Source organism: Neopsephotus bourkii, unplaced genomic scaffold (genome assembly GCF_033783945.1).
Source record: "Neopsephotus bourkii isolate Nb327-2 ecotype Australia unplaced genomic scaffold, CSIRO-AGI_Nbou_v1 NB_753, whole genome shotgun sequence".
NCBI classification, from domain to species: Eukaryota; Metazoa; Chordata; class Aves; order Psittaciformes; family Psittacidae; genus Neopsephotus; species Neopsephotus bourkii.
In genome coordinates, this window is record NW_026901251.1 from 2071640 (window position 1) to 2084319 (window position 12680).

The window sequence follows — 12680 nt, forward strand, 5'->3', positions numbered from 1 at the left end:
TTCAGGTTGATAATTTAATCATTTATTGAGAAGTATTTAAAAATATGTTATGATACACGATGAATGAGCAAAGTGAATGAGCATCTGAACTAGATGAAGACAGGATCGTTGTTTCTGGAGTCAGCTTTTCCAGTGTAATCTCTGCTGCCAGCAGTGAATACATCAGATGTATTTACATCGTATCTGTGCAAGAGGATGTTTATGGATATGACATATGCTTCTCTGCACCCTTAAAACCTGAGAACTAGACTCTCTCTCCATACCATGTGCATCTCTGTTGATTTCAGAAATATGCAATACTGCAGTAATGAGCATGCTATAAGACTCTAAATAGATCCATAGACATATGGGCAGGCAGATGGATTAAGGCAGACTTTGTCACTTTGTCCCTAAGAATCCTTTGTGATACTTTACTTCTGTGTACACAGTGACACTAGGGTGTCAGCCCAGATCATTTCTCTTAACTTAGTAATATTTTATGAATTTACATAAAGTTTTTACTTGAAAATGTGAAGGAGTGTGTGTGCACATTTTGCAGAAATGTACTGGTGCTAGTAATATAAGCCTTTCTCATTCTATTTTGAAAAACATTGTGAAGGTATAAATTATGTTTGAACTGGACAGAGATGATGATGTGGCATGTGACTGAAAATATATATTTTTTAATAGATGATTCAGCCGCAGAGAGTTTTAATGGCAATGAGACCGTGGGACACAGTTCCAATGCTTCAGGGGGAACACACTGCAGGGAGATGGCAGAAACCAACAGTAATGGCAAAACAAATCTGGAGCAGGATGAGCAGCCTCTGAACCTGAGTGACAGTCCCCTCTCTGCTCAGCTGACTTCAGAATACAGACTAGATGATCACAGCAGTAATGGAAAGAACAAATACAAGACTCTCCTAATTTCTGATCTCAAGATGGAACGGGAGGCAAGAGAAAATGGAAGCAAGGTAAGATGCTTCCACATGCTCCAGATATAAGTGCGTAGCTTAGAAAAGGAGAAGATTTGTGAGGCCAAACTAAAGGTTATTGCCGGCTAAGCACCTAATGCAATGTGTCTAATGTTTGTCACATCACTACTCCAATGCTATACATAAATTTGTATGCTCTATTACACATATATTATGCATACGTACATTAAGTGTATGTGGTTGTACATGGGTGAATACATATATATAGGCATGTATAGCGTACTGACACAATGATGAAAATCAGTGCAGTTCTCCATCAGGCATGAATTTATTGAGAACTGTCTACATTACCCATTTGAAATATATATATATTAAAATATGTATATAATGTGATACATATAGGTATGTATAATGCACTGAGATACATACATCTATGTATATTTATAGATGACCATCTCATTACATGTATTACATGTCTGTAGAATTAATTGTTATGAATGCTAAGTGTATATGCCCAAGCAAATTACTACATGTGAATTATCAGCAAGGAGCTGATTTGGTTCCTTCCTGATTGTTTATGTTATGCAGGCACCTAACCTGAATTAAAACTGACAAGTTTGTTTTAAGAAGCTGTAATCCCCTGAGGGCTTTTCTCTGTAGTTTCCATTATGTGGCTAAGGAGAAGTGAGGGTGTTTACATTGTAGATAACCATAGATTGGGCAGCCATAGATTGGGCAGCTAGCTTTCTAGGTGGGTGTTTGTCCTGAGGGCATACTGTCAGAAGGGTGAAGAAATGGCCTGTATCTATGTTACATTGATACAGTCCATTGATCTTATTGGTGACAAGTTCCTGTTTTGTAACTGATAACAGCCAACTGGACTGCCACTTTTAGAGCAGCAATAATAGGATGTTAGTATTGGATCCAAATAGTATTAACGTCTAGTCACTAGCTTCAGGTGGCCCACTACAAAATAACCTGACAACATAAATATACCTTGAACAGCCACATGTTTTGCAGGGCTTTGAAGTAGCAGTGATGAGGAAACCCACTTTTTCAGGTTAGGTATATTTTTAGGTATACACAGAAAGGGATTGTACAGAACTCATATGTAGAGAACATTTATTTATGCTAAAGTTTTAACTCATGTCTTCATTGCCTGTGGATTAAAAATAAAACCTTGAAATGTTTTTTTAACTGAAGTATCTGATTTTGCTGCGTAGAAGAAAGGGAGACTAAATGGGAGATTGTTAGTCTTTCTTGGCCATTCCAGTTTAGCAAATCATGTATCCCAAAACTTTCTCCATAAAATCTTTATAAAAACCTGTTTATCTGCATGGAATATTTTTGTTTCTACAAATTTTCATTTTATTGAAAATGTTCTGAATAGCTCTAGTGTCAGAGTATGTATACACTCCATTTCTGGATTTACTCTGTACTTGGCCTGTTACACAGTGAGTCTCAAATTGGCTGATATGAACGGTATCGTCATGTGCTTAAGGGCACATTGTTCCAGTGAACCTTTTATAAGCCAGTCACCCAAATATTGATAGATACAAAGGCTCTTTTGCCTCAGGTACATTGCTTCTGCCATTACTTTTGCAAATACACAAATAAGCTTGGTGAAGAAAGAGGAGTCTTAATGTGGAACTCATTTAATAGCTAAGACAAGAACACAACCTAATGTTACATTTCCAATTTTAATCAGATACAAATCAGATGCAAAAAAAGTATTAAAAAGTGTTAAAAATCTGTTAAAAATTCATAAGAATGAATTGAGATGACAAAGACGTCTCATCTTTGTTATTCTGCAAATTTTAAGAGGCTTGAATCATCTCCCAAACTGATAAATTCTTTCATCACTCATTGTCATCCTACCCACTCTATACTGCCAACAATATGCAGATTTGTCTCCCCTTTTTGTCCCAGTGAATCTCATGTTGATGTTTACAGCTGAGTTAAGTATATGATTTATTAGGTATGCAGCGAAATTTATTAAATATGGAGTGAAGACTTCAGGAAGAACACACTCCTGGGATGAACAAAAATTTGTCAGAGATTTGTAAGATGAGTGTAGAGTAAAGAATGTGTTTGTGGCCAATTTTGTATTAATTATACTCTTAATTTTTAAATAAAAAAAAGTTGTCATATAGTTTCAGAAGGAATAAAACCCTTTGATGTATTAGAATAGATGGGACTGTAAAGCATCTCAGTGTTCCATATGCATACATATACACTTATATAAATCATTACTCTTGTTTATCTCAAGTGGTATCTTACATGATAAAGAGTCAGAGAATGTTTTACAAGCCCTAGGAGGTCCTCTTGCCTTCCCCTGGTGATTCAGGTTACTGGGCCCCTTCAGAGGAGTGTTCTGGAGGTGATTTTTGACAATGCAGAAGAGCAAGCTCCTAGTTATGTGCAGTGCTCACTGGATGCACTTGGGCAAGGCTGTCACATGGAACTAGCCAGAACTCTAATTCTCTGCAAAAGGAAGACAAAGTAAATAACAAGCAAGGCTAACAGAGTACTGTAGTTTACTACCCAGAATGCACCAAGCATGTGGGTTGTTTTTTGAAGTCATCCTAGTGTTCTCACAGCATCTAACCTCCAGCCATTCACTGCTGTAGCATTATTAAACATGATTTGACCTGAATAATGGCGTAATTGGTAGTGATGGGTAAGAGAATATGTTTAGCATAACCTCTAATCATGTTTTCATGAGAAAAATAATATGCAGTGTTCACTGAGTATCAAATTGATGTGCCTAGTCTTATAACGTAGTATTCTTATAACAGGTATCTTTATTAGCAAAGAACTGAGAAAAGTTAAGTGGGAAGTTGGTGAAGAAAATATCTGTTTCCTCAATGAAGGGAAATATATTTTAATTACTGGGCTAGCATTGCAGGAAGTAATACATTATGCTTCCTCCAGTTTCAGCAATGGCCCATTTAGCCTGCAGAAGATGTTACTTGCTTGAGATGGCCAGGACTCTGTGAAATTCAGAGGCAAAGGCATGGATTTGGGAAGATGTATTGCCTGTCCTGTTCCTACCCTGCTTTGTCTTAGCCTCCTTTTTTGGATATTGCATTGTATATGCTTTATTAAATGTGAAGCCACAGTTTCTCTGGTCAACTTGTAGCTATTCTGATCTGTTACTAGGTTTAATGATAACACATCAGAGATGAATCTAGCCACAACAAAAGCCTTTTTTTTTTTTTTTTTGGTTGAAAATCGTCAATGCAATAGATCTCTTCCACCAAATCACAGATTTTTAAGGGAGTTTTTATTTTCTGAAAACAAGCAGTTTTGTTAAATTATATTATAGATATTTGCCTGTACAACACTGTTTACAGGAGCAACACTTCCTTTGTGTGTGTAGTGGTGGGCTCTGCCATTTGACAATACAGTTCTGATTGAAGATTTTGTACATGCTGCAGAAATAAGATCAGAAGAAGCAGTTGAGATAAAAATGGTAGTTATCCCATCATATTTTCTTTGTGAATCTGGCAGCTAATAGGCAAATGTTTTTTGAAAATGGTTACTTCTTTGTGGAAGTTCAGTTTTTAGAATATTTGTCTTGTCAGTACCTATTTGAAGCAATTATATATTTATGCTATATTGAAAGTTTCGCTTGATAGTGGCCTCATTCTGTGGGAGAGTCCTGAATATCAAAACAGGGATACTTAATATTTTCCTAAAATCAGGCCTTCCTTTGTGAGAAATTTAGGTTTTCTTCAGGGAATAATAAACCAAGTTTTCTTGTCTGAAAAGCCTCTAATGAATAACTGGAGATTAGATAACCCTGTGAAGAAATTTTAATTCGACTTCTCAAATTACTAGGGTATATTATTTAAAAGAATGCTCTGTTTAGTCACTTCAGAATATGACTTAAAATTGATGTTGATAACACTCTTTAAACAAGAATGAAGTTTAAGTGGACAGTGTAAATTTACTCTTTGAATCCTCAGTTTCAAGCAGTGCAAATGTGTGATAACCTGGTCTTAGTGTAAGGTCGTACACTGAGTGCAGTGGAGGAAGTTGCCAAATTGAACATAGCCTTAAAATCTGGTCCAAAATGTTTTACCATTAACTGAAAAAAATGATATGCAAAAAAACAAGGGTTATAGCTTTAAATACATATATGTAAGTCTGCATGTATATCTATATATATCTATGCACACATATCTTTCTATCTACTTTATTTATATACTTTTATCAACCTGCTATTAGGGAACTGATCAGTAAAACTCAGATGTTCACAACAGTAGAACTTCCTACAATTATTCAGGACTGAACTGAAGTCAGGGAAATTGTGTATAGCTGCAAATATATATACATAAACTTAACAGGACTGGGTCTTTGTACTACAAAAAGTTTATAAAATATTCATCTGTAAATTCTCTGCAAATGCAGGACTATGAATTCAAATAGCTTAGTGTGCATATAAATTATTTTAGATCATTATATGCTTATGTCTGAGACTGCTGAATTTCTCTATGACCATGGTGAGGTCTCCTTAGAACTGAGATTTTGATTTCTGATTCTTGTGTTATTGCTTTTTTTTCCTAGACCATGTATTTATTTTGAAAACTCATTATATAGCTTTATCTCTTACACATCATTTATTTCATGAAATACAGCAAGCCCACTCCTTTTAAGTGATTTTGTCTCTTATGCATTTGGATAACAAGGTTATTGTCATTCAGTATGGGAAAACAGGTGTTTTGAGCTAACCAGCCATACTTACAATGTGTCATGCATTTTACCTGGATTAATAAATATTCAGTATGTCTGTATTGCAAAAAAAATTCCTAATATGCAAAACTACTCTTTGGGATTCCCAGACAGAAACATGTGCTACTGCTCATGAATGCCTAGGAGATACATTAAAATGAGGTAACAGAGAGGGCATACACCATGAGTCCATTTTGTCCAGATACCTGCTAATTTTAGACAGTTGGTTAATGTCTTCTTTCTTTCTACCAGACAAAATTTCTGATAGAAAAATTGGACACCTCCAGGCCCTCTGGATGTATGGTAGGCTATGTTAAATATGCATTATGTTTAGGTCAAGTGTGTAATTGGTTGCATGGAGAAGTGCACAACAGAAGTAATTTTTTCTAAGTAATTTTTCTCCCAAGTCTGAAAAGCACAGTTTTAGAGGAGAGAACAGTAAATAATGATAGTTGCATTCTAATTATAATAATACTGCATTCTAATATGCATGTCATTATAGTTACAGTGGTTACCAACAAGGTAGAGCTTTCATGTAGTTTCTAAAAGGAAGATCTTTCTGTCGCTCCTTCAATGAAGGGCTTTTGAAGTGTTTCTCAAGCTTTTTAATTTAGCCTAATGTAAACAGTGTTATTGTCATAGGCCACTGCCAGGGTATGTTTACTCCCAACTGTTGCAACTTCAAACTGGTGTTGGAATGGATGCATTTACACTATCACTGGTTAACCTAGCAGGCTGTCCACTTTTAAGACAGGTCTGATCTAAGAAGGTATTTAAAGGCTATAATCCTGCATGTACCTGAAAGCCAGAGCATATGTGAAATCCTGGGTATTCTACTTAAAAATTTAGTCATCTTTGGTGGTTAGTCCAGCTGTAGAATCTTGTAACATTTGCTTTGCTGGAGGTCATCATTACTGAAGGAAACTCTGCACAACTGAATATATAAATACACAGATAAGCCTGATGTTATCTGCTGGTGCATCATAAATCCAGTTGCTTACAAAAGTGCACTTGAATTTAGCCACATACAGACTCCATCTCCAAAGAGTAAGGTGGAGTTTCCAACCCTAACTATTCTATGATTCTATGATTCGATGTGTTTATTTCTCTCTCTCTCTCTCTCTCTCTCCTTAAATATATGATTGAATCTTAGTAAAATATGGAAGGTCATTCCTAATATCACATCTGACATGATGTCTCTGAAGCATGTGAAGTCCCTGTCTGTGTAGTTCCCCTCTGCCTCAATTTTTTTGTCTACAGGTTTGCTTGGGGAATGGTCAGAATACAAGGGAACATATAGCTTCTTCCAAAGCAAGTGGAGACCTTGGGGATTACAGCATGCTTTTATATGAATCAATAGTAGCTTACTGAGTCACTTAGGAAGTAATTTATTAAAAAAATCTAATGAAATGTGTAACAAGTGTACATCTACTTGACAAAAGAGGTAAAATGCAGACTATAGGTGTTTGGCATGTTGAAGAACAGTGTTGGCGACATTTATTTGTTTGTTGTTGCTGGGATTTTAATTTCATAACTAAATAATTTCTCATTGTCTTTTATCTTCCATGGATTCAAGTGGCATAGATAGGTTTCAGTTGAATTGGAGCATTGTATATGGTGTTTATATGACCTGGTTACCTCCATGAGAGGTAACACACTTCTCCATAAAAGAAATATGTCCTCCTCTTTAGAGTGCACCATTAAACGCTGCATATTTTTTGTTGGTTTTGGTAAAAAGAAAATACCCTTTTGCCCTTCTAGTTGATGCTGCCAACTGCCAAGTTACAGATAATGAATCTGGATGAGGAGTTAGTTAAGCCTTTCAGAAAGCAGTTTTTGACGCCAACTCATCCTCTCCACAGGACTTGTAACTCTTCTCTCCTGCCTGATATTGGATCTCACTACCTAGATGTGGCATAAGAGGAAACTAGATATTTTGGGTGTTTGTTTTAATTTTATATCCTATTTCATTCCATAGTAAAAAAGTGTTAAAGCAATGCCATATTTTGTTGACTGCTGTTTTGTTAGTGCAAATATCTTAAGTGTCTGCAATCCAGGTGTTTGGCAGCCTTATTTTGTGTCTTAACTGTTGAGACTAGGAAGAAGTTTAGCATGAAATTCTGTTTGCTACTGTAATGAATAATCTATGAGGAGGAAAGCAAAGTCTGGTGATAGGTACAGGGAGGACAAGTTACAACAGTTAGTAGCATACTAGATTTTGAGGAAGCAACAGCATAAAAGTCAGGGAGGGTGCAAAATCAACATGATATACACCCTGTGGAGCAGCAAGACATCAGCACAGACTGAACCTGCAGCTCTACCAGGGTTCAGCCTACTTCCGCTGTTCCAACCACAGCACCAAAGAGAGGAAGGGGACTTCTTCCAGCTATACCTTAATTGGTATCTGATGAATTTCATCATTGCTGCTTTTCATTAAATCCTTAGAAATGGCTTTTTTTTTTTTTTTTCTGAGATTCAAAAGTGAAAATGGCTAAAGAAGTGAACTAAAGGTGAAATCCACCCCTGCCAGCATTATGTGTAGGTGACACAAGGCTACATCTTTTGGCTTTCATCTCACATCTTTGGTGTATGAAGGCAAGCTCAAATGTTCTTTTGAAGTATGTCTCTTTTCTTTCACTGTCGTACTCAGGTTTTTCCAAAGGTAGCAGTCATGCCAGTGTTTTTCAGAGCTACTTGGGGGGTAAATAAAGTACAATGGAAAGAGATGATAGGCCTCTTTTATGTATGGAGAACATTAATGAAAGGAGAACGGTAAGTGTATGCAAGGAGTTTTGTGATCTTCTCATTTTTTCCTACTCATTTACCTATATGAGAGTGATAGAAGCTACCCTGTTTTATCTTTCCCTACTTCATACATACATTTGTTATAGGTTGTTCTCACTGTAAAAAGGTAAAAATGGTATTTTGCTTTACCATTTTATTAAACACCTTGGCTTTACTTTTCCCTGCTTTTAGGAAATGAGAAAGCTGAGAAAATCACAATTTTCTAGCTCCAAAAGTCAGTTTATTGGTTGTTTGAAGAAAGCAGAATAGTTCTATGAAGAATAAAAGGTATTCTTTATTTGCTACTCTCTGATAGGGAAATTGTTATAGGACAGTAAGAAGATTTTTGGTACCAAAAAAATTGATGTTAGTTTAACGGTTTAATAACCCTTTTCCTTGAAAAAGAAGTTGAATTTTTAAAGCACTGTTTTTTTCCAGGCTTGAATCTTCTGGTGTTGTGGGTTGCCCATAATAAATGGCTAAATAGAACTTTGTTATGAAGAGAGAAAACTATAGGTGCATGAAAAAATTAGTGCAGTGTTTGTGAGAAAATACAAATGCTGTAGTGTTCTCTAACAGTCACATTCATTAAAGTCCTTTGTCTATGATAACATCAGTTCTATGTCTAATTTCTCCCATTGGAAGTACATTTAGTAGCAGGTTCTCATGTTCAGTGAAAGCTCTTGAAAATGAAATTGGTTTCCTGCAGGGCATTCATTACAATGATGTAAATCCAGATCAATTAAACTGAAGTTGATGATGCTACTCCAGATTTACATATCTATAATGTAGAATACAATCTGGCTCCATATGCATATGAAATCCCAGCTAATGTAAAACTGGCATGGAAGAGAATAACTTTTAATGTGACCTTTTATAAATGTTCCCAGAATCTTTTTTTTTAAAGGAACAGGTGCACATTGGTCAAGTATCAGACAGTGGTGCTGTTGATTCCAGATTGCATGTGTATTACTCACAGATCCAACTGTCTCTCCTCATTTATATTCACCTTTGGAGTCATTGGTCCTTCATGCTGAAACAGAAGCAGTCATAACTGAAGGAGATGCAGGACTTTGTCCAACTTGATTTTAGTGGCTGGACGTCTCTTCAGACAACAGAAAAACCTGTCAAGTGCCTCTGCAATCAGTGAGGTAAGTTGTATGAAATACTGTGAAATGCTACTTCCCTTCCTGTTTATAGCCAAGAACTTCTTGTAACGCAACATGCTGCTAATCCAAGCCTGTACCTTTCAGGCAAACTCCTGTTAACGTCAACCAGAGTTTGTTCTGCTAGATACCTTCAAGGCTGGGCCTTGTTCTCTAACTCTTGCTTTTGTGGTGTTGGGTTTTTTTGTTTGGTTAGTTGTTTTTTTTTTTTTTCCTTAGGAAGAAAACTGCATTTGTGCTGAAGTCCTACCAAATGGTTCACTGCAGCTTTTTCTTCTACTTCTGTTCTCACCTATGCAGCTCCTCTACCAACTAGAAAAAAACAGAGCAGATCTTGCTCTCGGAAAATTAAATACTACTTGATGGTAAATTGAGCAAGATTTAATGGGGCAGCAGTAATTGCTACCTACTGCAGTTGTGGTTAGTCGTAATATTATTTACAGCTAATGAACGGTCATTTTTTATTTTTCAGATGCAGAGGTTGAAGACCTGATCCTCAAATCTAATCTGTGATGAATGGCTTGATAATAGGCCACTTTCTACACACGTTACACTCCTCCAAAACTATATTGTTATTCAAGAAGTTGATAATCCTGAAATGTTACCCCTGATTTTTTCTTCTGGTATTGAATTATTTTCCATATACCAAGTCAGCTCCTGAAGAAAAGGAAGAAAAAAGTAAAGATGTTTTTCTTTAGTGACTTTTATAACAACATATTGCTAACATTTTAAAATAAACACAATTTTTATTAGCTGTCTTACAGACATCTCACTTGCTAACCTTGTTTTTTGTTGAATAAATGCCAGTAGTCAAATGTTTTGCTGAATGCTTGATACAGTTTCAAACTGTGCTTTTATGTGTTCTCCATTTTCCTCCTACAGCAGTTGCTGGGAATAATTAGGTACAACAGAACACTGAATGCTTACTTATTCACATAACTGGGTTTGCAAGGTGATGTGAGAAGTGAATGGGTCAATTTTCCATACAGGAAAGAAGAAGAAGTAAAATTCAACTTTAAAACTATTTAGCTATTTTGTTCCCTTTGATCTTTCTTTTTATTTCTAGTTTTTTAACCCTCCTTTTGCTGCTTCAACATTTTCTGATAATTCTCTTCTATTCTCCTCCAATTGCTTCCAAAGACTCCTAGGAAAACCTGTCTGAATTTTCATTTTTTGGAACAAAATATTTGAGGTAGATTATAATATCAATTACCAGAAAAGAGAACTGTAAGGAATCACCTGAGTTACTGAGTCCAGTCCTTTAAAAATGGCAACCTAGGTAATAGACTTTTACTCCAAGAGGATCTGCAACTGTTCAGGTCACTAAACCTTCAGTCCTGTATGAAACAACAGTGGTGTAGCTGTAATATGCCACAGGAACAAAGTGAGGTACTGGTATAATTGTTGATGTCCTAGATTCCTGCAACAACCAGGGATTTGCTAGGTGGATTTCCCAGATGGTCTCTAGCAGTATCTTATTCCCTGCAGAATAGGGAGTAAAAAAGAACAGCCTACAATAATCCCTATCAGTCTGCTGAGGTTTTGTCTGCCATATGTTTCATTAAAACATCTTGCCTTATATTTTGCCTCTAACAGTGACTCATTTTGAATGCTTCAAAGAAACAATTAAAAAAGCAGCATCTATATTAGTTATTGAGACGGGGAGGGGATGGTGATCTAGGTAAGCATTGAAAGCTGTGAAATATGTGCCATGTTTATTAAACATAAGAGACAACAATAAATAATTTTGCAAAATGGGTGGTAACTGAGTGTTACAAGTATTACAGGACAGTTTCTTGTGCAACCAGCAAAAGGTTCTGGAAACTAATATTTGAGAACTATGTAAACAGTCAACACTTACTTTTCACTGGGCACTAATGAAAGAGCATGAAAACATGAGCAAATGAGAAAATTCGCAGCCAAAGATAGGAGTCTGTAAGTGCTGTGAGCTTTAATTCTTCCCTTGTAAATGTAGCATATCATGAAACATTTTAATACTGGATGAATTCCATATGCATCTGTGGAGTTTTTACTAAGCTGCTTGAATCTTGGCATGGTACAACTGAGTAATTCTCATATAGATGCTTTTTCTCATCAGCTGCTTTGGTCACAGACTGTCATCCTCGGTGTCCATTCACACCTATTCAGTCTGTGTTTTCTTAACTCTTCTTATCATGAATATGCCACTAGCTGCTCCCCAGAATCATACAAAGAGTCAGGAGTACACGAAGAACTCTCTTGTTGATGCACATGCAATGACACACACCTTAACCTCTGTGTACAGGTGTTCCAACACACAAGAAAGTGTGATTATCTTTCATACACATTTTAATTAAAATCAAGATGGTATCTTGTTTGTTGCTTCTGACTACATTTTATGTTTGGGTAGAAGTCATGAAGTAATGCTTCCTCTTTCTGTGTTTCCCATGGCATTTGGGAATTATCTGACTCCATCAGGGAAGATCCCTTGCAGAACTGTTCAGAATTTCTGCCCTGTACCTTCTGCCATTGAGCTCCTGGGCTGTGTGGTTTCAGGATGGATAGAAGAATCCGCATGAAAAGCAAAGGTGGGTTGATTTCCTTGGGTATTACCATGAGTTGCCCCAGTGTGTCCTGTCCTCAGTCCCCAGCATTATACTACAAGTTATATGTCAGCTCTCAGAAGGACACATGAATATTCTTTGGGCCTCTTGTACTGAATCAGTGATATATAAGGGTTTTTTTACCCCCTCTGAATGCATATATCTTCATCTCACTTTGTAAAGTTAGTCATATGCTCTTAAAAAATGTTTTACAGGTGGAACCCCGTGGGACTGGACTCGTATCAAGAGCTGTATTAAATTACTAAAATAAAGGTTTTTAAAATTCCCATTTCACCTAGTGTGTTGCATGTGTGTCACCTCATACCCTCGTGGCTTCAATGGGAGATGTAGGGATGGAGGAATGAGATACAGGCATCTTTTGAAATATGCTTTGTGGGTCATTTGTGCCTTAAAGATGACTGTCTCACCAAATTGATGCTTCTGTGGTTCATTAGATGCTTTTTAAAATGCACCTCTATATATAATCATGCAATTAA

General features: G+C 36.4%; 1 protein-coding gene across 7 annotated transcripts in view; it reads left to right on the top strand.

Annotated features, from left to right (window-relative positions):
• The window catches only part of NOL4 (nucleolar protein 4), a 193327-nt gene that overhangs the window by 113544 nt on the left and 67103 nt on the right, over positions 1-12680 (top strand). For all 7 annotated transcript variants that reach the window (XM_061354882.1, XM_061354885.1, XM_061354883.1 and 4 more), the window contains one exon: positions 670-953. In XM_061354882.1, coding sequence (XP_061210866.1) covers positions 670-953 — 284 coding nt within the window. The remainder of the gene's footprint in view (positions 1-669; positions 954-12680) is intronic.